General features: G+C 40.7%; 1 protein-coding gene across 1 annotated transcript in view; it reads left to right on the top strand.

Annotated features, from left to right (window-relative positions):
- LOC138370278 (calphotin-like) overlaps window positions 1-26,292 on the top strand; it is a 40,005-nt gene that overhangs the window by 9,448 nt on the left and 4,265 nt on the right. The window contains exon 2 of the mRNA XM_069334292.1: window positions 24,995-25,830. Coding sequence (XP_069190393.1) covers window positions 24,995-25,830 — 836 coding nt within the window. The remainder of the gene's footprint in view (window positions 1-24,994; window positions 25,831-26,292) is intronic.

The following is a 26,292-nucleotide window of genomic DNA, read 5'->3' on the forward strand; positions in this document are numbered from 1 at the left end:
CTAACCTTTATTACCTGGGGGAGGGAGGTTAATGGAAAATATGATAATAATGGAAATTTTCTCTACATCAGTTCAACTTAACCATCCTTAACCTAACCTTAGTTAAAAAGGGATATAACTCACCAAAACTATTTAATTACCATTTACCCAATTTTCCTTATCCTTACCCATAACCAGAGGGTTTAGACCCCCCTTTACCTCGAAATTATAGTATAGGGTTAAATTAGGGAATGTTAGGTTTATATGTGAAAATATATTCCTACCTTAAATATATAATATAATTAGTATTATAAAAATATATAGTATAATAACTATAATTTAGTTACTATATTAACTAAATTTTTGGTGGCATATTTGGTGGAAATTGTCTCCAATTTGGTGGCGATAGCTTAAATTTCCCCAACTTTAATCAAATGTGCTAGGTCAGGGTTAGGTAAGGCTTTGTAGGGTAGGTTGGAATATGTGAAAACTTGGCTAAAATGGTCTTTGGCTGAGCTATGTAACAAAACATTTTGGGTATATTGGGTAGAATTTGTCTTAAATTAGGTTAAATTTAGGTGAGTAAGCATAAATTTCACGAACTTTAATCAAATCTAGCTTGGGATATGCTAGGTCAGGTTAGGTAAGGCTGTGTAAGGTAAGATGGAATAGGTGAAAACTTGGGTGAAATGAACTTTGGCTATGCTAAGATACAAAACATTTGGGTATATTCGGTGGAAATTGGCTTAAATTAGGTGGGAAAGGCATAAATTTTGCCAACTATAATCAAATCTGACTTTGGATATGCCAGGAGAGGCTGGGTAGGGTTGTCTAGGGCAGGTTGGAATAGGTGAAAACTCAGGTAAAATGAGCTTTGCCCGTGCTATGTTCCAAAACGTTTTTGGGTATATTTGGTGGAAATTGTCTTAAATTAGGTAAAATTTAGGTGGGAATAGCTTAAATTTCATCAACTTTAACCAAATCTAGGTTTGGATATGCTAGGTTAGGTTAGGTGAGGTTGCGTAGGGTAGGATAGAATAGGAGAAAATGTAGGTAAAAATGGGCTTTGGCTGTGCTATGATACACAACATTTGGGTATATTTGGTGGGATTTGTCTTAAATTAGGTCGAAGTTATGTGGGATAGCTTACATTTCCCTGACGTTCACCAAATCTAGGTTTGGATATGCTAGGTTAGGTGAGGTTGTGTAGGGTAGTATGGAACAGGAGAAAATGTGGGTAAAAATGGGCTTTCTCAGTGCTATGTTACACAACATTTGGGTATATTTGGTGGAAATTGCTTTAAATTAGCTCGAATTTAAGTGGCATAGCTTAAATTTCACCAACTTGAACTAAATCTAGGTTTGGATATGCTAGGTGAGGTCGTGTAGGGAAGGACATATATAATATCTTAGGGGTAATGAACTAGCATGTTTATGAAACAGTGTAAATTTTCCTATTTGAGGGTCGAGCTATATGGCAGACTCATGCAATGTATGGACAGAGGCGACATAGGCTTGTATGTGAGGATATGGGATGCTCATATTTAGTTAGTTTAGCTTTTGCTAGGTTGAATTTAGTTAAATTTGCATAGTATAAGTATATTTTTGATAGATTTAGACGAATTTAAGTTTTAACAGGATGCATTTTGATAAGATATAGCAAATGTGCCTAAAATTATCATAGAAAATACCGACTTCACCTAACCCCACCTGCCCTAACATAACTAAGGCTAGAACAAATAAGTCTGTTAGATGGTTTTCATAAATACATAAATATGGGTGGTCTGATTGGAGAGGATGTAACAAGGAAGGTATTAATAAGACATTAAAAACAGTGGACATATGTTAGATGAATAGTTTAGCACTAATAATGATGAAATTTTAATGAAAAAAGAATGTGTTTTATATTGAGCTCATCGGAAGTCATATGTACCATTTTTATATGTGAAATTCTGACTTTTCGGGAGTTGGTTAAACTCAGCATATTATAATTAATGTCCTAAATATACCCAGAAAAATATCATGCAAATTGTGTATTGTTTGACCTAGTTGGTTGTGTTTGTATTTGTACATATACAGCACAATTAATATTCTTGAGTATTAATTGTGCAGATTATGTATTTTGCATAAGTTGTATGATTATTGCAATTATGTATTGATTATATTTCTATAAATTGTTTATTGTTTTGTGCAAGTTGTATGTATTAATTGTATATGTTTTGTATGTGTATTTGTGGAAATTGCGTAATTGTGTATTTAATGAATATGTGCTAGTTATGTATTGTTCGTATTTTGGTAAGTAGTGTATTGAATTTATTTTTGAGCAAGTTGTGTAAATGTCGCAATTGTATTTGTGTAAATCATTTATTTATGCTAGTTGTGTATTTTCATATTAGGGGTAGTTATGTATTGTACGTACTTGTGCTAGATATGTATTTGTGCAAGTTGTGTAATAATTATGAAAGATGTGCAATATTTGTGAAAGTTGTGTATTAATTGCGCATGTTGTGTAATTGCACAATTTGTTTAATTTATGCCTTTGTTTGTTTGAATTGTTTATTTATACCTTTGTGCATTGATTGTCATTGTGCAAGTTGAGTAATTATATAGCAAGTTTTCTTGTATTAATTGTGCAAAGATGTATAATAATTACACAAATTGTGTGATAATTGTCCATGTTTTATAATAATTTTTGTGCTAATAGTGCATTTATGCAAGCTGTGTTTTTAATTTGTTGAAGTGAAACTGGTGCAACTGTATTTTTGTGTGCAAATTGTGTATTTTGTGTAAGCTCTGTAATCTGAAAAAATAGATCTTAATGGTGTAAGTGTATTTTGGTTTATGAGACAATGTATAGGTATTTTGTGAAAATTATGTATATGAAATTGTGTAATTTTAGTGAAAGCGCATTTTTGATTGTCTAAATGCATAAGCGTTTTGAAATATTTGTGCAAATACCATACTTTGTGTAAATGTCATACTCTGAGCGTACATGCAATATTGTGTAAATGGTATATTTTTGCGTGCAACAGCCATATTTTGTATGTAAATGTCATATTTTTTGGTGTGATGGTATATTTTGAGTGTAAATAATATATTTTGTGCATAAATGACATATTTGGCGTGTAAATGCTGTAATTTTTGTGTATGACATAAATTACAACTGATTAATGGGGGCAAAAAACTTGGCTATTCTCTATGAATGTATGGGATGTTGAGTATGTGTAGGTAAATATGATTGTATTTGCGAGTGTTGGTTTAGAAACAGGTTAGCTGATTTGCGTAGCAAGAGTAGGATTTTTTTGAGGTGTAGAAATGATTAGCCTATGAATATAGTGGCTAACATCCAGCTGAGTTGCTAGATGGATGAATTGAGGTGCGACATTTGGATAGCTATTTGATGGATGTGAGGACAGTTGACTAGCCTATGAACAAAGCTACTAATCCGCTTTGCTGCCAGATGTGTGGTAACTACTTGTGGATTATAGTTCGATATCAAGCTATAGGGTTTCATAATTGCTGTTGTGTATAAAATTAGAATAAGAGCTATTTATTAAAACTATTATTGTAAACTAATACTTTAGGTGGGATCCCTTGGTTGTTTTAAGCATAGGGTATATGAATAAGATTGGGTGGAAATGTATAGGAGCTGCCTCGTATGGGCCAATAGGACCTCTGCAGTTACAAATTGATTGGAAAGTCTTGGGTATGGGGTGTGGGCCGGTCGTGGAGCGAGACATGAACCCAGCGATAAGAACATAAGAACATAAGAACAAAGGTAACTGCAGAAGGCCTATTGGCCCATACGAGGCAGCTCCTATTCTATAACCACCCAATCCCACTCATATACTTGTCCAACCCGTGCTTGAAACAATCGAGGGACCCCACCTCCACAATGTTACGCGGCAATTGGTTCCACAAATCAACAACCCTGTTACTGAACCAGTATTTACCCAAGTCTTTCCTAAATCTAAACTTATCCAATTTATACCCATTGTTTCGTGTTCTGTCCTGTGTTGATACTTTTAATACCCTATTAATATCCCCCCGGTTATGTCCATTCATCCACTTGTAAACCTCTATCATGTCACCCCTAACTCTTCGCCTTTCCAGTGAATGCAACTTAAGCTTTGTTAATCTTTCTTCATATGAAAGATTTCTAATTTGGGGAATTAACTTAGTCATCCTACGCTGGACACGTTCAAGTGAATTTATATCCATTCTATAATATGGCGACCAAAACTGAACTGCATAATCTAAATGGGGCCTAACTAGAGCAAGATATAGCTTGAGAACCACACCAGGTGTCTTGTTACTAACGCTGCGATTAATAAATCCAAGTGTCCGATTTGCCTTATTACGAACATTTATGCATTGATCCTTTTGTTTTAAATTCTTACTAATCATAACTCCCAGATCCCTTTCGCAATCCGACTTCGCAATCACAACACCATCTAGCTCGTATCTTGTAACTCTATCATCATTACCTAACCTCAGAACTTTACATTTATCAGCATTAAACTGCATCTGCCAATCCTTTGACCATTTCAAAACCCTATCTAGATCAACTTGAAGTGATAGTGAGTCCTCCTCCGAATTAATTTCCCTACCGATTTTCGTATCATCGGCAAATTTGCAAATGTTGCTACTCAAACCTGAATCTAAATCATTTATATATATTATAAACAACAGAGGTCCCAGGACAGAGCCTTGAGGCACTCCACTTACAACATTTTCCCACTCTGACTTGATTCCATTTATACTAACTCTCTGTTTCCTTTGGTATAGCCATGCCCTAATCCAGCTTAATATAGCACCCCCAATACCATGAGACTCTATCTTTTTAATCAGTCTTTCATGTGGCACTGTATCAAAAGCTTTGCTAAAGTCAAGGTATACAACATCGCAATCCTTACCACTATCAACTGCCTCAACAATGCTAGAATAAAAAGATAACAAATTTGTTAAACATGAACGGCCATTTATAAAACCATGTTGCGACTCAATTATTAATTTATGTTTTTCAAGATGAAGACGAATTTTATTTGCTATTATAGATTCGAGTAACTTTCCCACAATAGACGTTAGGCTAATTGGTCGATAGTTAGACGCAAGTGATCTATCTCCTTTCTTAAAAACTGGTATCACATTAGCAACTTTCCAAAACTCTGGCACTCTGCCTGACTCTATTGATTTATTAAATATGGTTGACAGTGGGTCACAAAGCTCCTCTTTGCATTCTTTAAGCACCCTGGCAAACACTTCATCCGGCCCTGGGGATTTGTTTGGTTTGAGTTTTACTATTTGTTTAAGAACATCCTCCCTTGTAACTGTTAAACTCGTCAACCTGTCCTCGTCCCCACCCACATAGACTTGTTCGGCTGAAGGCATATTGTTAAGTTCCTCTTTAGTAAATACAGATACAAAATATTTATTAAAAATACTACTCATCTCTTCATCACTATCTGTTATTTGACCTGTCTCAGTTTTTAATGGACCTATCCTTTCCCTAGTCTTAGTACGATATAACTGAAAAAACCCTTTAGGATTTGTCTTTGCTTGCCCTGCTATGCGAACTTCATAGTTTCTTTTTGCTTTCCTTATCTCTTTTTTAACATTTCTAACCAGTTGTACGAATTCCTGTTCTAAAGTGACCTCCCCATTTTTAATCCTTTTGTACCAAGCTCTCTTTTTACCTATAAGGTTCTTCAAATTCTTTGTTATCCACTTTGGGTCATTAGTATTCGATCTATTCAATTTGTATGGTATACTACGTTCCTGTGCTTTGTTTAGAATATTCTTAAATAAGTTATATATTGAATCCACATCGAAATCCCCATTTAAGTCACCTATCGCTGGGTTCATGTCTCGCTCCAAGACCGGCCCACACCCCATACCCAAGACTTTCCAATCAATTTGACCCAAAAAATTTCTTAGGCTATTAAAATCAGCTTTACGAAAATCTGGCACTTTAACAGAATTTTCTCCTACTGGTCTATTCCATTCTATGCTAAATCTGATTTCTTTGTGATCACTGCTCCCTAGCTCACTCCCTATTTCGATGTCATTAATTTGCGTTTCCCTGTTAGTTAACACTAAATCTAAAATATTATTTTCCCGTGTTGGTTCCTTAATGTGTTGCGTAAGAAAGCAATCGTCAATTAATTCTAGAAAATCTTCTGCTTCACTATTCCCTGTTTTGTTCAACCAGTTTATTCCGCTAAAATTAAAGTCACCCATGACATAAATACTGTTAGATCTAGATGCTCTAGATATTTCATCCCATAGATGCTTTGCTTCCATTCTGTCTAAATTTGGTGGCCTATATATTACTCCTATTATAATATTATTAGCTTTTTCGTTTAATTCAATCCAAATAGTTTCTGTGTGTGGCTCTGTTTTGATTCCCTCTTTGAGACTACATTTCAAATTGTCCCTAACATATATGGCTACTCCACCTCCTCGTCTAATATATCTATCTGTGTGAAATAGTTTAAATCCATATATTTGATATTCAGCTAATAGTTCTCTATTTTCTACATTCATCCACGTTTCGGTAAGTGCAATAATATCTATTTTTTCTGTGCAGACAAGAGCATTTAATTCGTTAATTTTATTTCTTAGACTTTTTATTTCTTAGACATTTAAGTCACGATAGGTGACTTAAATGGGGATTTCGATGTGGATTCAATATATAACTTATTTAAGAATATTCTAAACAAAGCACAGGAACGTAGTATACCATACAAATTGAATAGATCGAATACTAATGACCCAAAGTGGATAACAAAGAATTTGAAGAACCTTATAGGTAAAAAGAGAGCTTGGTACAAAAGGATTAAAAATGGGGAGGTCACTTTAGAACAGGAATTCGTACAACTGGTTAGAAATGTTAAAAAAGAGATAAGGAAAGCAAAACGAAACTATGAAGTTCGCATAGCAGGGCAAGCAAAGACAAATCCTAAAGGGTTTTTTCTGTTATATCGTACTAAGACTAGGGAAAGGATAGGTCCATTAAAAACTGAGACAGGTCAAATAACAGATAGTGATGAAGAGATGAGTAGTATTTTTAATAAATATTTTGTATCTGTATTTACTAAAGAGGAACTTAACAATATGCCTTCAGCCGAACAAGTCTATGTGGGTGGGGACGAGGACAGGTTGACGAGTTTAGCAGTTACCAGGGAGGATGTTCTTAAACAAATAGTAAAACTCAAACCAAACAAATCCCCAGGGCCGGATGAAGTGTTTGCCAGGGTGCTTAAAGAATGCAAAGAGGAGCTTTGTGACCCACTGTCAACCATATTTAATAAATCAATAGAGTCAGGCAGAGTGCCAGAGTTTTGGAAATTTGCTAATGTGATACCAGTTTTTGAAGAAAGGAGATAGATCACTTGCGTCTATCTATTGACCAATTAGCCTAACGTCTATTGTGGGAAAGTTACTCGAATCTATAATAGCAAATAAAATTCGTCTTCATCTTGAAAAACATAAATTAATAATTGAGTCGCAACATGGTTTTATAAATGGCCGTTCATGTTTAACAAATTTGTTATCTTTTTATTCTAGCATTGTTGAGGCAGTTACATAAGAACATAAGAACAAAGGTAACTGCAGAAGGCCTATTGGCCCATACGAGGCAGCTCCTATTCTATAACCACCCAATCCCACTCATATACTTGTCCAACCCGTGCTTGAAACAATCGAGGGACCCCACCTCCACAATGTTACGCGGCAATTGGTTCCACAAATCAACAACCCTGTTACTGAACCAGTATTTACCCAAGTCTTTCCTAAATCTAAACTTATCCAATCTTACTTTTAATGTCGCCCCATTTAAGTTGATAGTGGTAAGGATTGCGATGTTGTGTACCTTGACTTTAGCAAAGCTTTTGATACAGTGCCACATGAAAGACTGATTAAAAAGATAGAATCTCATGGTATTGGGGGTGCTATATTAAGCTGGATTAGGGCATGGCTATACCAAAGGAAACAGAGAGTTAGTATAAATGAAGTCAAGTCAGAGTGGGAAAATGTTGTAAGTGGGGTGCCTCAGGGCTCTGTCCTGGGACCTCTGTTGTTTATAATATATATAAATAATTTAGATTCATGTTTGAGTAGCAACATTTGCAAATTTGCCGATGATACGAAAATCGGTAAGGAAATTAATTCGGAGGAGGACTCACTATCACTTCAAGTTGATCTAGATAGGGTTTTGAAATGGTCGAAGGATTGGCAGATGCAGTTTAATGCTGAAAAATGTAAAATTCTAAGGTTAGGTGGTGATGATAGGGTTACAAGATACGAGCTAGATGGTGTTGAGATTGCGAAGTCGAATTGCGAAAGGGATCTGGGAGTTATGATTAGTAAGAATTTAAAACAAAAGGATCAATGCATAAATGTTCGTAATAAGGCAAATCGGACACTTGGATTTATTAATCGCAGCGTTAGTAACAAGACACCTGGTGTGGTTCTTAAGCTATACCTTGCTCTAATTAGGCCCCATTTAAATTATGCAGTTCAGTTTTGGTCGCCATATTATAGAATGGATATAAATTCACTTGAACGTGTCCAGCGTAGGATGACTAAGTTAATTCCCCAAATTAGAAATCTTTCATATGAAGAAAGATTAACAAAGCTTAAGTTGCATTCACTGGAAAGGCAAAGAGTTAGGGGTGACATGATAGAGGTTTACAAGTGGGTGAATGGACATAACAAAGGGGATATTAATAGGGTATTAAAAGTATCAACACAAGACAGAACACGAAACAATGGGTATAAGAACATAAGAACAAAGGTAACTGCAGAAGGCCTATTGGCCCATACGAGGCAGCTCCTATTCTATAACCACCCAATCCCACTCATATACTTGTCCAACCCGTGCTTGAAACAATCGAGGGACCCCACCTCCACAATGTTACGCGGCAATTGGTTCCACAAATCAACAACCCTGTTACTGAACCAGTATTTACCCAAGTCTTTCCTAAATCTAAACTTATCCAATTTATATCCATTGTTTCGTGTTCTGTCCTGTGTTGATACTTTTAATACCCTATTAATATCCCCCCCGGTTATGTCCATTCATCCACTTGTAAACCTCTATCATGTCACCCCTAACTCTTCGCCTTTCCAGTGAATGCAACTTAAGCTTTGTTAATCTTTCTTCATATGAAAGATTTCTAATTTGGGGAATTAACTTAGTCATCCTACGCTGGACACGTTCAAGTGAATTTATATCCATTCTATAATATGGCGACCAAAACTGAACTGCATAATCTAAATGGGGCCTAACTAGAACATAAGAACATAAGAACAAAGGTAACTGCAGAAGGCCTATTGGCCCATACGAGGCAGCTCCTATTCTATAACCACCCAATCCCACTCATATACTTGTCCAACCCGTGCTTGAAACAATCGAGGGACCCCACCTCCACAATGTTACGCGGCAATTGGTTCCACAAATCAACAACCCTGTTACTGAACCAGTATTTACCCAAGTCTTTCCTAAATCTAAACTTATCCAATTTATATCCATTGTATATCCAACTAGAGCAAGATATAGCTTGAGAACCACACCAGGTGTCTTGTTACTAACGCTGCGATTAATAAATCCAAGTGTCCGATTTGCCTTATTACGAACATTTATGCATTGATCCTTTTGTTTTAAATTCTTACTAATCATAACTCCCAGATCCCTTTCGCAATCCGACTTCGCAATCACAACACCATCTAGCTCGTATCTTGTAACTCTATCATCATTACCTAACCTCAGAACTTTACATTTATCAGCATTAAACTGCATCTGCCAATCCTTTGACCATTTCAAAACCCTATCTAGATCAACTTGAAGTGATAGTGAGTCCTCCTCCGAATTAATTTCCCTACCGATTTTCGTATCATCGGCAAATTTGCAAATGTTGCTACTCAAACCTGAATCTAAATCATTTATATATATTATAAACAACAGAGGTCCCAGGACAGAGCCTTGAGGCACTCCACTTACAACATTTTCCCACTCTGACTTGATTCCATTTATACTAACTCTCTGTTTCCTTTGGTATAGCCATGCCCTAATCCAGCTTAATATAGCACCCCCAATACCATGAGACTCTATTTTTTTAATCAGTCTTTCATGTGGCACTGTATCAAAAGCTTTGCTAAAGTCAAGGTATACAACATCGCAATCCTTACCACTATCAACTGCCTCAACAATGCTAGAATAAAAAGATAACAAATTTGTTAAACATGAACGGCCATTTATAAAACCATGTTGCGACTCAATTATTAATTTATGTTTTTCAAGATGAAGACGAATTTTATTTGCTATTATAGATTCGAGTAACTTTCCCACAATAGACGTTAGGCTAATTGGTCGATAGTTAGACGCAAGTGATCTATCTCCTTTCTTAAAAACTGGTATCACATTAGCAACTTTCCAAAACTCTGGCACTCTGCCTGACTCTATTGATTTATTAAATATGGTTGACAGTGGGTCACAAAGCTCCTCTTTGCATTCTTTAAGCACCCTAGCAAACACTTCATCCGGCCCTGGGGATTTGTTTGGTTTGAGTTTTACTATTTGTTTAAGAACATCCTCCCTGGTAACTGCTAAACTCGTCAACCTGTCCTCGTCCCCACCCACATAGACTTGTTCGGCTGAAGGCATATTGTTAAGTTCCTCTTTAGTAAATACAGATACAAAATATTTATTAAAAATACTACTCATCTCTTCATCACTATCTGTTATTTGACCTGTCTCAGTTTTTAATGGACCTATCCTTTCCCTAGTCTTAGTACGATATAACTGAAAAAACCCTTTAGGATTTGTCTTTGCTTGCCCTGCTATGCGAACTTCATAGTTTCTTTTTGCTTTCCTTATCTCTTTTTTAACATTTCTAACCAGTTGTACGAATTCCTGTTCTAAGGTGACCTCCCCATTTTTAATCCTTTTGTACCAAGCTCTCTTTTTACCTATAAGGTTCTTCAAATTCTTTGTTATCCACTTTGGGTCATTAGTATACGATCTATTCAATTTGTATGGTATACTACGTTCCTGTGCTTTGTTTAGAATATTCTTAAATAAGTTATATATTGAATCCACATCGAAATCCCCATTTAAGTCACCTATCGCTGGGTTCATGTCTCGCTCCAAGACCGGCCCACACCCCATACCCAAGCCTTTCCAATCAATTTGACCCAAAAAAATTCTTAGGCTATTAAAATCAGCTTTTCGAAAATCTGGCACTTTAACAGAATTTTCTCCTACTGGTCTATTCCATTCTATGCTAAATCTGATTTCTTTGTGATCACTGCTCCCTAGCTCACTCCCTATTTCGATGTCATTAATTTGCGTTTCCCTGAAACGCAAATTAATTGGATAAGTTTAGATTTAGGAAAGACTTGGGTAAATACTGGTTCAGTAACAGGGTTGTTGATTTGTGGAACCAATTGCAGCGTAACATTGTGGAGGTGGGGTCCCTCGATTGTTTCTAGCATGGGTTGGACATGTATATGAGTGGGATTGGGTGGTTATAAATAGGAGCTGCCTCGTATGGGCTAATAGGCCTTCTGCAGTTGCCTTTGTTCTTATGTTCTTATGAACGTGCCTGTGCAGGAATGCTGCGCGGCTTGCTGGTGACGTCATTGACCGTTGGCTATGCCTGTAAATGGGTCCGACCATGAAAGAAAATTTGAGAAAACCCTGGGGGCCAATGACCGGCTTTTTAATCCCCTTTAACATGCCTTTGCAGGGTCACTGAGCTAACGAAATTTTGGGGTGACTGGGGGCGGCCGTTTAATCCCTTTGAGCGAAAATGGCAAGGGCCAATGACAGGCATGGTGAAAACAGTTCGTAAAACCCAGGGGCCAATGACCAGCCATGAAAAAAAATTTGAGAAAACCCAGGGGCCATAGACCAGCATAGAGAAAAAATCCGAGAAAACCTAGGGGCCATAGACCGGCATAGAGAAAAAATCCGAGAAAACCCAGGGGCCATAGACCGGCATAGAGAAAAAATCCAAGTAAACCCAGGGGCCATAGACCGGCATAAAGAAAAAATCCGAGAAAACCTAGGGGCCATAGACCGGCATAGAGAAAAAATCCAAGTAAACCCAGGGGCCATAGACCGGCATAAAGAAAAAATCCGAGAAAACCTAGGGGCCATAGACCGGCATAGAGAAAAAATCTGAGAAAACCTAGGGACCATAGACCGGCATAGAGAAAAAATCTGAGAAAACCCAGGGGCCATAGACCGGCATTTAATCCCCTTGAACGTGCCTGTGTATGGTCACTGAGCGGACAGCTGGTGACGTCATTGACCATTAGCGATGCCTGTGCATGGGTCACTGGGGTAAGGAAAAATACACGGGCCACAGACCGGCATGGTGCAAAAAAATCCGAGAAAACCCAGGGGCCATACACCGGCATGGTGAAAAAATTCGAGAAAACCCAGGGGACATAGACCGGCATAGGGAAAAAAGTTCGTAAAACCCAGGGGCCATAGACCGGCATAGGGAAAAAAGTTCGTAAAACCTAGGGGCCATAGACCGGCATGGGGAAAAATTAAAATTGCCGGTGTATGGCTCGGTTTATACTATTCACTTCTGGGGTGATGGTTCATGTTGATCACTACTGGGGCGATGGTTCACATTGTGCACTTCTGGGGTGATGGTTTACATTGTGCCCTATTAGGGGGATGGTTCACATTGTGAACTACTGGGGTGATACCTTGAGGTGCTTCCGGGGCTTAGTGTCCCTGCGGCCCGGTCGTCGACCTGGCCTCCAGGGACCAGATTCACGAAGCAATTACGCAAGCACTTACGAACCTGTACATCTTTTCTCAATCTTTGGTGGCTTTGTTTACAATTATTAATCAGTTAATGAACTCCGAAGCACCAGGAGGCTGTTTATAACAATAACAACAGTTGATTGGCAAGTTTTCATGCTTGTAAACTGTTTAATAGGGTATTAATTTCATCAACACAAGACAGAACACGAAACAATGGGTATTGAATAGAAGTGTTTGTAGAAAGCCTATTGGTCCATATTTCTTGATGCTTCTATATTGGAGCGGAGTCTTGAGGTGGGTAGAATATAGTTGTGCAATAATTGGCTGTTGATTGCTGGTGTTGATTTCTTGATGTGTACACTTCATGTGTACACATCAAGAAGTCAACGTTGTGTTGACTTCTTGAATGTTATTGTTGTTGTGTAAGGTTCGCTACTCAGAACAATAAGTTCCAGTAGCACGGGCTATGTGCTACTGGAACTTATTGTTCTGAGTAGCGATACTCAGAACTCAGATACTCAGATATATATATATATATATATATATATATATATATATATATATATATATATATATATATATATATATATATATATATAAAAATATATATATATATATATATATATATATATATATTTATATATATATATAAGGGTGTGGGTTTTCAGATATATATATATATATATATATATATATATATATATATATATATATATATATATATATATATATATATATATATATATATATATATATAACTGAAAACTCACACCCCAGAAGTGACTCGAACCCATACTGCCAGGAGCATTGCAAATGGTGTGTACAGGACACCTTAATCCACTCGACCATCACGACCGGACATATGGAGGTGATAGCCGCAGCTATTTGTACCACCCCCCTGCCAGCACTCGGATGGTAATCTTGGGCATAGTATTTTATGAAATCACCTCATTGTTTGGGGTACACGTGAGGAACACAAATGTGAACAAGCCTGAATGGTCCCCAGGACTATATGCAACTGAAAACTCACACCCCAGAAGTGACTCGAACCTATACTGCCAGTAGCAATGCAACTGGTTTGTACATGACACTTCAATCCACTCGACCATCACGACCGGACATAAGGAGGTGATTATATATATATATATATATATATATATATATATATATATATATATATATATATATATATATATATATATATATATATATATATATATATATATATATATATATATATATATATATATATATATATATATATATATATATATATATATATATATATATATTAGTATATTTTGGTAGCAGTCTTTCCTGTAGACATATTTTATTAAATATGACCGAAAAAGTAAGATTAATAATTCTAACACGAATTTTCTCAATCTTTCGTACATTATGCTTCACTGTTGGAGGTAAATCAAAAATCACTTCTCCAAAATTCATTTTTATTTCTAGTCTGACGCGACACGGGCGCGTTTCGTAAAACTTATTACATTTTCAAAGACTTCACAAATACACAACTGATTAGAACTTGCGTTTCCCTGATTTTATATCTACATTTGAGTGAGGTGGGAAGGGTGATGTGGCATTACATTTAAGTGAGGTGGGAAGGATGATGTGGCATTAGAGGATATTAATAGGGTATTAAAAGTATCAACACAAGACAGAACACGAAACAATGGATATTGAATAGAAGTGTTTGTAGAAAGCCTATTGGTCCGTATTTCTTGATGCTTCTATATTGGAGCGGAGTCTTGAGGTGGGTAGAATATAGTTGTGCAATAATTGGCTGTTGATTGCTGGTGTTGACTTCTTGATGTGTAGTGCCTCGCAAACGTCAAGCCGCCTGCTATCGCTGTATCTATCGATGATTTCTGTGTTGTTTACTAGGATTTCTCTGGCGATGGTTTGGTTATGGGAAGAGATTATATGTTCCTTAATGGAGCCCTGTTGTTTATGCATCGTTAAACGCCTAGAAAGAGATGTTGTTGTCTTGCCTATATACTGGGTTTTTTGGAGCTTACAGTCCCCAAGTGGGCATTTGAAGGCATAGACGACGTTAGTCTCTTTTAAAGCGTTCTGTTTCGTGTCTGGAGAGTTTCTCATGAGTAGGCTGGCCGTTTTTCTGGTTTTATAGTAAAACGTCAGTTGTATCCTCTGATTTTTGTCTGTAGGGATAACGTTTCTATTAACAATATCTTTCAGGACCCTTTCCTCTGTTTTATGAGCTGTGGAAAAGAAGTTCCTGTAAAATAGTCTAATAGGGGGTATAGGTGTTGTGTTAGTTGTCTCTTCGGAGGTTGCATGGCTTTTCACTTTCCTTCTTATGATGTCTTCTTTTCCACAGCTCATAAAACAGAGGAAAGGGTCCTGAAAGATATTGTTAATAGAAACGTTATCCCTACAGACAAAAATCAGAGGATACAACTGACGATTTACTATAAAACCAGAAAAACGGCCAGCCTACTCATGAGAAACTCTCCAGACACGAAACAGAACGCTTTAAAAGAGACTAACGTCGTCTATGCCTTCAAATGCCCACTTGGGGACTGTAAGCTCCAAAAAACCCAGTATATAGGCAAGACAACAACATCTCTTTCTAGGCGTTTAACGATGCATAAACAACAGGGCTCCATTAAGGAACATATAATCTCTTCCCATAACCAAACCATCGCCAGAGAAATCCTAGTAAACAACACAGAAATCATCGATAGATACAGCGATAGCAGGCGGCTTGACGTTTGCGAGGCACTACACATCAAGAAGTCAACACCAGCAATCAACAGCCAATTATTGCACAACTATATTCTACCCACCTCAAGACTCCGCTCCAATATAGAAGCATCAAGAAATACGGACCAATAGGCTTTCTACAAACACTTCTATTCAATATCCATTGTTTTGTGTTCTGTCTTGTGTTGATACTTTTAATACCCTATTAATATCCTCTAATGCCACATCATCCTTCCCACCTCACTCAAATGTAATGCCACATCACCCTTCCCACCTCACTCAAATGTAGATATAAAATCAGGGAAACGCAAGTTCTAATCAGTTGTGTATTTGTGAAGTCTTTGAAAATGTAATAAGTTTTACGAAACGCGCCCGTGTCGCGTCAGACTAGAAATAAAAATGAATTTTGGAGAAGTGATTTTTGATTTACCTCCAACAGTGAAGCATAATGTACGAAAGATTGAGAAAATTCGTGTTAGAATTATTAATCTTACTTTTTCGGTCATATTTAATAAAATATATATATATATATATATATATATATATATAAATATATATATATATATTATTGTTTAAGAAAGCAATTATTAACCCATTACTAAAGAAATCTTCTGGCTAAAGCATTCGAAAATATAAAATTCTCCTAATTACAGCATATGCAATGATACATATAAGAGACAATTTAAGGTAGTAGTAATAGATCAAAAGATCAAATTATTTTTCATATAAAACTTATATGCAATTTTTACATCGCACAAAGACAATTCAAAATAAAAATTATCACGACTTTTTGACCTGCAATACAAAAGTGAAGAGCTACAAAAGCACTCTCATCAGCAGAACAGGGGTTATAAATAACATATAATTTTTTAAGATAATTATTATGTTAGTAATAAGTTTATTATGTTAACATAACATATTTATAATTAACACAATTATGTTAATAATAAGTATTAATAATAATTTTAAGATAATTTTTAGAATAAGGTCTGCTTTGCCTGGAGCCCATGTCATTAGGGCTGAGAACAGCACCCTCCTTGGAGCCCCCCTCAGGTCTAACGCCATTGAGGAGATCCTTGACAAGAAAGTCACAAACTTTAGGAGGATGGAAGACAGAATAGGTGACATCGATACCCACGATGCTTTATATCTCCTCACCAAATGCCTATCCCTTCCGAGGCTAACCTACTTTCTGAGGTGCGCCCCATCATACGACAACCGAAAGCTTGAAGAGTATGACCTCTTACTGAAGACCATGCTAGAAAAAGTTGTTAACCTCTCCTTCAACGAATGCCAGTGGAAACAAGCCACTCTTTCTGTCAGGCTCGGTGGCTTGGGTGTCCGCACCACCACCCAAATTGCTGTCCCAGCCTTCCTGTCTTCCTCCTCAGCATCAGAAGACCTGGTTAAGGAAATTCTACCTGACACCCTGAGTAATGTAGCGGGAATACAGGACCCCCACTACATGGAATGCGACACAAAATGGGGTGCCATGGCAGACCCAGCACTCAGACCAGCCATGCCGAAAGCCAAGAAACAATCCAGTTGGGACAGCCCCATTGTAGATAAAGAAGCCACAGCTTTGCTGGAGGCAACAACAACGCCCAGTGATCCTGCACGCATCACAGCTGTGCAAACTCCCCATGATGGGGGACTTCCTTTTGGCAGTCCCTATGTCTGCGACAGGCACATGTCTTGATCCGCAGGAGCTCCATATTGCAGTCGCTCTCCGCCTTGCTGCCCCTATCCACACTGTTCATAGGTGCATTTGTGGCGAGGCAGATGCTGACGAATATGGATTGCATGGCCTGCACTGTGGAAAAGTGGTTGGCACACTAGACACGACGAAGTCAATGAAATCATTAAAATAAGCCTTGCCTCTGCTCAGTGTCCAGCGGAGAGAGAGCCCCCCACAACCTGCTGAAACGTGACTCTGTTAACTTTGCCGGCCGACCAGACGGAATCACACTGCGCTCGTGGAAGGGTGGCAAACAGTTGGCATGGGACTATACTTGCATATCCACCCTGGCAACCACATACTTCAACCTCTCTGCCGGCCAAGCAGGAGCCGCGGCGACACACAAGTCAGCCAAGTACAGGGAATTAGATCGTCGGTACAACTTCGTGTCAATAGGGTCTGAGACCCGAGGCCCATGGGGAGAGAGTGCAAGAAGGTTTCTTAAGGATCTTGCTTCCAAGCTCATTGACACTACAAGAGACCCTTGAGCGGCAAGTTTACTCTTTCAGCGCCTCAGTGTCGCAATCCAGAGGGGAAACGCCCGCTGCATCCTCGGTTCCTGTCCGACGTCGGAGGAGTTCGAGGAAATCTACAGCCTCTAGGAAGCGAACTTTTTCTTGTGTCCTCTCAATGTTTATTTTTTGTATAAAATCAGATATGTAACTGTATAATCTTGCATAATAAAGTGTACACCATAAAAAAGGTGGGTGGTGTTACGGTGCCCTCTCCTATTTCTTTCGTTTGTCGGCGTAAAGAGTCATATCAGCTCTCCCTACTGATTCTCTGAGGTTCAGGGAGTCCAATGATATATGTGGCGACCAGACCGGCTGCCGGTTAAGGGAAGGAAGTTACATTATAAGTTGTAAATAAGGAGAAATTGGCGCCCTGATATAAAATGAAACAGTATCCCCTACGGCAGATATGACCTTTTGGAAGGGACATTAGCCGATCGTGGATTGGCCGACTTAGGTCGCGGGGGACCAATCAGGGCCCGCCATGACGTCACCGAGTGCCCCGGGCAGCGCCAACGTCAGAGTTGATCTGACCTTGGAAGCGACAGGACGCGCCTCGGTCTGCTCTCAAGGATTAGAGGCTCCACAAGCCTTATTCAGTGGCCAAGTGGACTAGCCATCGCAGCCCACCATAAGTTATTGGAGACCTTGCGCTTCTGGGAAGCAAATAAGGAACCAAGTCCATTGAGCAGAGAAGTGCCAAACTTGGAAAATAGTCGGCGACGACGCTGGGGCGGCGCCGCTGGACGTGAGGTCTGGAAGGTGCGGCGGGCAGGCCTAGCTGTGACCGGGTCACATCCACTGAGAATCTTGGAAGGACGACACCGTGCCTAGGACAAGGAGCAACGCCTTGTGGGAGAGGCGAGTGTGGGAAAAATAGTGATTAGCTCAGCGCCCATCGATGAACCAGGATTGGGGCAGCTGAATCTCAGGGATTGGAACGGCGACGACGCGAAGGCTCCACGACACCTGAGGACCTGTGGAACGTCCTGGATCGTCAAGGATCGACCCAAGGAAGCGTGGGAACCTCACACCATCGAGGGACAGGCGTCGTGAGCCAGGAATGTAAGGTAGATCATTTTTCCCCCCCATTACCCCTTGTGTGAGTAGGCTAGTTAGGCCACAATAGTTACTTATGTATGTGGCAGCAGGACTTTAATACTTTGATAGTAGAATAGGCTGCAAGGCAGCTTGTGTCCAGGACTGTCAGAGGGGACAGTGTGTATGGATGGCAGGACAGTGAAGAAGAGGCGCCGACGTGGTGAAGAGGCCCTCCTGTGAGAGTGTGAGACTCCTGTCTTCCTGCCCAGTTGAAGGAGTGTTGGAGGTCGTGGAAGAAGAGGCTGACGATCTCCAGACTTATTATCCATATTTCCATATTCATGTATTACTTGTGATTGTGTGTGTGTTCATGTAATTTGCATCAGTAAATTCACACATTTTATCACTGTGTTTAAGTGTGCTTCCATTTATGATATTTCTCTATGAGCATACACGAAGGTTATCATAGTACCACCTAGGGAACACTACGTTCTCTATAGCAGTTCTTATTGCGTGGAGGGTGGTAAAGACAGCACAGACTTACATAAAAGTGTACCCTTAGCCATCCGATCAGTATTGGTGCCTAAATGGTGGCAACTATTAACATAGTGGCTACAGAGAGGTAAAGCCACACAGACCTTCCTGGGAGAGTACCCTGGGCCGACAGTCTAGTAGCAGATCCATGGGAGTAGCAACCTTCTGGCTACAAACAATATATAATACACCCACTGAACTGCATTGCTGGGGTGCAGATATAATAACCCAGCTGGCGACCTTGCTAAGAAGAAGATAGAGAAGACAGGCTGGAAAGGAGTTCCTGCAACCTTTTTTTTTGTCTGGCAGGCAAGACTCAGGGAGGTTATGGTTATAAGGTAAGCCTGAGTCTTCCTTCACTCCTCCACGGGTCTAGGCCGGAACTGTTAACAGCAGTTTCCCCGTGTTTGACTGAAGGGCTTCCAGGGTGAATCAGTGGCACCCCTTTGTGGTGGAAGCAAAGACCTGCGGAGGTGGGCATTGTTGGTCCTCTCTTGTGTGACCAAGGAGACTCCGGTGAATCCAGGGAGTCGGAGGGGCTGAGTATTTGGGCCTTTTGAGCCCCTAGCAGCCGAGCGTTAGCAGAGCCCCGACCGGACCACCTCCACGTGACAGTGGTAGGAAAAGCGAACACTCATACGTATTCAGAGTTAAATGGCAAGTTTTTCTCTGAATGCTCTGTGTTCCCTTCTTTGAGGCTGTGGGCATCTATAATTGCACCGGAGGTGGTACCCCCCTATTATTATGTTTATCTATAGAACAACAAATGCATTTCACACATCTTTACAAGAATAGGACAGAATTAAAGTCGACTGACGTGAATGCTTTTTATTAAACATAAAATTTAAAAGTAATAATACAATATAAAGCAATTTACGAAAACCCAAGTGATAAACACAAGAAAAACTGACAAAGAAAACATGAAAATTTTGCCACTTGCAACAAGCGTCACTAAGTATCTTGTATACCTTCTTATTGTGCTGTTTCACGGAGGTTCTTAGGAACTCTGTAAGAATCCCCCGGTAGGATTCACCAAGGTGTTTTTGCCCAGTTATTTGGGATCTGGTTGTAGTTCACTTCCGTCTCGACAAAGGTCAATACTAATATGTTTAGCAGATTCTATTTACCTAATACTTTTTATCGTAATATGGTGCTGTGATATTATTTATTTGCATATTTTATTAAATATTTATTTAATAAAAATGTGAAACAATAAAAATGTGAAACAATAAAAATGTGAGACACACCGAGGATTAGTAATTAGGGTTAGACAGAAGAATTATGCCTTGGTTACGACGGAGTTAGAAATAATAAGCTTCTTAGATATGCAATGTTCAACTTTGTTTATTTACTTAATAACAACTGACATAATATCTTGCTAAGATTAATTTATTTATTTGTTCATATTAGAGATATGTATTATAAGATACAGATGCAAAGATAATTAATAGCTAACATGATGAACTTCCTGACAGACATATTTCCAGTTCTTGATTTTGTAGTCGGAAAACATAACTTATGTATGGTATACGCAAAGATATACCTTGCGTTGATTTCGGGGATCAACCTCCCCGCGGCCCGGTCTCTGATCTGGACATGAACGAGTGCTCCGGAAATATGTTGGTGTGAAGGCGTGTTAGAAAATTCGGCGTTAGTAAACAGATTGTTGAATCGGTATGTATCCGCCAAGATCACTATGAGAAGGAACAGTTATCTTTAGCACTTGCGTTACTGCTCCAGGAATCAGGACCAAGATGTTGGCAAGTAAAAAAGTGGAGGCATGGGTTCAGGTGCCAGCTGGAGGCATGGGTTCAGGTGCCAGCTGGAGGCATGGGTTCAGGTGCCAGCTGGAGGCATGGGTTCAGGTGCCAGCTGGAGGCATGGATTCAGGTGCCAGCTGGAGGCATGGATTCAGGTGCCAGCTGGAGGCATGGGTTCAGGTGCCAGCTGGAGGCATGGATTCAGGTGCCAGCTGGAGGCATGGATTCAGGTGCCAGCTGGAGGCATGGGTTCAGGTGCCAGCTGGAGGCATGGGTTCAGGTGTCAGCTGGAGGCTGAGGATCAGGTGTCAGCTGGAGGCTGAGGATCAGGTGTCAGCTGGAGGCTGAGGATCAGGTGACAGCTAGAGGCTGAGGATCAGGTGTCAGCTGGAGGCATGGGTTCAGGTGACAGCTGGAGGCATGGGTTCAGGTGACAGCTGGAGGCATGGGTTCAGGTGTCAGCTGGAGGCTGAGGATCAGATGTCAGCTGGAGGCTGAGGATCAGGTGCCAGCTGGAGGCATGGGTTCAGGTGACAGCTGGAGGCATGGGTTCAGGTGCCAGCTGGAGGCATGGGTTCAGGTGTCAGCGGGAGGCTGAGGATCAGGTGTCAGCTGGAGGCTGAGGAGCAGGTGTCAGCTGGAGGCTGAGGAGCAGGTGTCAGCTGGAGGCTGAGGATTAGGTGTCAGCTGGAGGCTGAGGATTAGGTGTCAGCTGGAGGCTGAGGAGCAGGTGTCAGCTGGAGGCTGAGGATCAGGTGTCAGCTGGAGGCTGAGGAGCAGGTGTCAGCTGGAGGCTGAGGATTAGGTGTCAGCTGGAGGCTGAGGAGCAGGTGTCAGCTGGAGGCTGAGGATCAGGTGTCAGCTGGAGGCTGAGGAGCAGGTGTCAGCTGGAGGCTGAGGATTAGGTGTCAGCTGGAGGCTGAGAATCAAGTGACAGCTGGAGGCTGAGGAGCAGGTGTCAGCTGGAGGCTGGGGATCAGGTGCCAGTTGGAGGCTGGGGATCAGGTGCCAGCTGGGTACTGGGGATCAGATGCCAGTTGGAGGCTGAGAATCAGGTGACAGCTGGAGGCTGAGGAGCAGGTGCCAGTTGGAGGCTGGGGATCAGGTGCCAGTTGGAGGCTGGGGATCAGGTGCCAGCTGGAGGCTGGGGATCAGGAGTCAGGTGGGGTCTAGGGATGAGGTGCCAGCTGGAGGCTGTGGATCAGGAAAGACAGCTAGGGGGGGGGGTGAATCCTGTGCCAGCGGTTGGCTAGAGGTCAGAAACCAGGTGAAGGTTAGGGATCAGGAACCAGGTGAGGGCTGGGGATCAGGCGCCAGGTGAGGGCTGGATATCAGGAGCCAGGTGAGCGTTGGGGTATCAGGTGGCAGCTGGGGGCTGGTGATCAGAAGTCAGGTGAGGCTTAGAGATCAGGAGTCACCTAGAGGCTGGCTGAGGGCTACGGATCAGGAGGTAGATTGGGGCTTGTAAACAGGAGCCAGGTAGGGGCTGGAGAACAGGTGCTAGCTGTGGGCTGGGGATTAGGAGCCCACAGTCCCAGCCTGTGGGCCGGGGATCAGGGTAGGGGCTGAGGATCAGGTGCCAGCTGTGGGCTGGGGATCAGGTGCCAGCTGGAGGCTGGGGATCAGGTGCCAGCTGAAGGCATGGGATCAGGTGCCAGCTATGGGCTGGGGATTAAGAGTGAGTCTAGAAAGGAATTAGTACAGCGACGTTTTGAGCTATAATTCTGTTCCAGACTGTAGAGAATAACGAAGATAACGACGGAGATTAGACTTGGTTAAGACAGGTGTCATGACAGACCCATTGCTAACCGAGAGAGCGTGTAAAGCTCTTACTGAACTGCATAAATACATTCAATAAAACACTTAAATTAGTCAGACCGCATAAAATGTCTACTCTTTGGATGTTACTCGAGAGAGATGCATAATAGTTTACATATATAACAAAATGTTAGAGACTGTCACAGAAATATCTCGTTGCGAAACTAGGAGGCAGAACTTAATATGCAAAAGCTTCGTTGAAAATCATTCGAGCATTAGGAATAATATTTTTTTTATATAATATTAAGAGCCCAAGAATTCTCATCACCCTCCCGTACATGTTGGGCATAACTAGCCGAGCCTCTTGGTGTTCGAACTGGAACTTGTTAAACCCTCAAATGAATTCCTGATCAACCCGGTTGTTTTATATATCGCACTGCAAGATACCAGTCAGCTAGGTGGTTGACCAGACCCCAACCAGAAGGCCTGTCGGAGTCCGAGGCGCTAGGACATTCATCCATTAAAACCAATATAGTTAGATAAGGCACTTTGCATTAACAATTATCTAAATAAGTGCTAAGTTAGGTTTTATCTCTGAATTTACGCAAGGTTTGCCAAGCGCTTGGTACCCAGGAAGATAGTGAAAGGAAACATAGTGAAGAGGCAACTTACTGAGGAAGAAACAGGTAGGATGATTATTTAATGGAGGAGACTCTAGTAAGTTTGTAAACCTAAGGAAAACAGAGAGGATAATATGTCTAGACCTAAAATTTTATCAAAGAACAAAAAACTGAATGAAACAATTTTAAAATATATGATTGAAGAAGGTTGCTGAGGATAACACAAAGTCACGGAGGCTGAGTCTCACCTCATCTTATACGTATAGGATTTCACAAGGAAAAGATAAGGGACAAGATTATTTGGCTTATATTCCTCGAGATGTGGGCTAACCTCATAGTCCTGGGGCTGTGGTTAACCTCATAGTCCTGGAGCTGTGGTTAACATCATAGTCCTCGAGCTGTGGGTAACATCATAGACCTCGAACTGTGGCTAACATCATAGACCTCGAGCTGTGGGTAACCTTATATGTGACTGCAAATCTAAAAAGTCTGGCTCCCCGGCCTCCAGCTGTGCTTAGCCATATACAAGTCTGGAAAGTCTGGCGCCTCGGGCTCTCGCGAGGCTGACAACGGCACCCCTACAGATATGTGTAAGGCATTCTCTTTGCACAATGTGGATATATAATTTAAGCTTTAGATCTTCTGGTCTTTTATTGTGTGGTAGTTGAGTGTGGTTGTTTTTGTGGAAGTTTAAGTTGTTGTAGTGGTTGTTGCTGTGGCAGTTTATGTAACTGTAGTGGTTGAAGTTGTAGAAGTGCTCGTGGTGGTAGTAGTAGTAGTAGTAGTAGTAGTAGTAGTAGTAGTAGTAGTAGTAGTAGTAGTAGTAGTAGTAGTAGTAGTAGTTGTTGTTGTTGTCGTAGTAGTTGACGTTGTGGATGTTGATGTAGTAGTTGATGTTGTGGAAGTGGTTGTTGATGTTGTGGTTGTGGAAGTGGTTGTTGATGTGGTGGTTGTAGAGGTGGTAGTTGATGTGGTGGTTGTGGAGGTGGTAGTTGATGTTGTGGTTGTGGAGGTGGTAGTTGATGTGGTGGTTGTGGAGGTGGTAGTTGATGTTGTGGTTGTGGAGGTGGTAGTGGATGTTGTGGTTGTGGGGGTGGTAGTTGATGTGCTGGTTGTGGAGGTGGTAGTTGATGTTGTGGTTGTGGAGGTGGTAGTTGATGTGGTGGTTGTGGAGGTGGTAGTTGATGTGGTGGTTGTGGAGGTGGTAGTTGATGTTGTGGTTGTGGAGGTGGTAGTTGATGTGGTGGTTGTGGAGGTGGTAGTTGATGTGGTGGTTGTGGAGGTGGTAGTTGATGTTATGGTTGTGGAGGTGGTTGTTGATGTTGTGGTTGTGGAGGTGGTAGTTGATGTGGTGGTTGTGGAGGTGGTAGTTGATGTTGTGGTTGTGGAGGTGGTAGTTGATGTTGTGGTTGTGGAGGTGGTAGTTGATGTGGTGGTTGTGGAGGTGGTAGTTGATGTTGTGGTTGTGGAGGTGGTAGTTGATGTGGTGGTTAATGGTGTGCCAGTGGTTGATGTTGTACCCGTTGCAGTTGTTGATATTGTAACTGTTGCAGTGGTTGATCCTGTACCCGTTCCAGTTGTTGATGTTGTACCTGTTGCAGTGGTTGATCCTGTACCTGTTGCAGTGGTTGATCCTGTACCTGTTGCAGTGGTTGATGTTGTACCTGTTGCAGTGGTTGATCCTGTACCTGTTGCAGTGGTTGATCCTGTACCTGTTGCAGTGGTTGATGTTGTACCTGTTGCAGTGGTTGATCCTGTACCTGTTGCAGTGGTTGATCCTGTACCTGTTGCAGTGGCTGATGTTGTACCTGTTGCAGTGGTTGATCCTGTACCCGTTCCAGTTGTTGATGTTGTACCTGTTGCAGTGGTTGATCCTGTACCTGTTGCAGTGGTTGATCCTGTACCTGTTGCAGTGGTTGATGTTGTACCTGTTGCAGTGGTTGATCCTGTACCTGTTGCAGTGGTTGATCCTGTACCTGTTGCAGTGGCTGATGTTGTACCTGTTGCAGTGGTTGATGTTGTACCAGTTGCAGTGGTTGATGTTGTACCTGTTGCAGTGGCTGATGATGTACCAGTTGCAGTGGCTGATGTTGTACCTGTTGCAGTGGCTGATGTTGTACCTGTTGCAGTGGCTGATGTTGTACCTGTTGCAGTGGCCGATGTTGTACCTGTTGCAGTGGCTGATGTTGTACCTGTTGCAGTAGTTGATCCTGTACCAGTTGAAGTGGTCGATGTTGTACCTGTTGCAGTGCTTGATTTTGAACCCGTTACAGTGGTTGATGTGGTGTCAGTTGCAGTGGTTGATGTTGTACGCGATGCAGTGGTTGATGGGGTGCCAGTTGCAGTGGTTGATGGGGTGCCAGTTGTAGGTGTTAATGTACCTGTTGCAGTGTTGAGGTTGTGCCCGTTAATGTACATCTTCAACCATTATATATTTAATAAATCACAACAAAACACAAAGGAAGAGAGTGGTAGCAGAGAAGAACATAGAAACTGTATTGAAGGGGATCCAAACATCCCTTCTGTGGCGTTATATAGCCAGAACGCACTTCTCGGTATACTATGCAAGGCCCGATTTGCCTAATAGGCCAAGTGATTTTCTTTATTTTCAATGAATTGTTTCATATTGGTTTATTTTAAATATTAATATTATATTATATTAGGAACATAAATTATTGATTTAGTTATGTTAGTTTAGGTTAGGTTAAGATAGGGTAGGTTAGGTTAGGTAGGGTGGGTTAGTTTCGGTCATATATCTACGTTAGTTTTAACTCAAATTTCAACAAATTAACATATAAATAATGAAATGGACAGATTTACCATTTCA

This window comes from Procambarus clarkii, chromosome 31 (genome assembly GCF_040958095.1).
Source record: "Procambarus clarkii isolate CNS0578487 chromosome 31, FALCON_Pclarkii_2.0, whole genome shotgun sequence".
NCBI classification, from domain to species: Eukaryota; Metazoa; Arthropoda; class Malacostraca; order Decapoda; family Cambaridae; genus Procambarus; species Procambarus clarkii.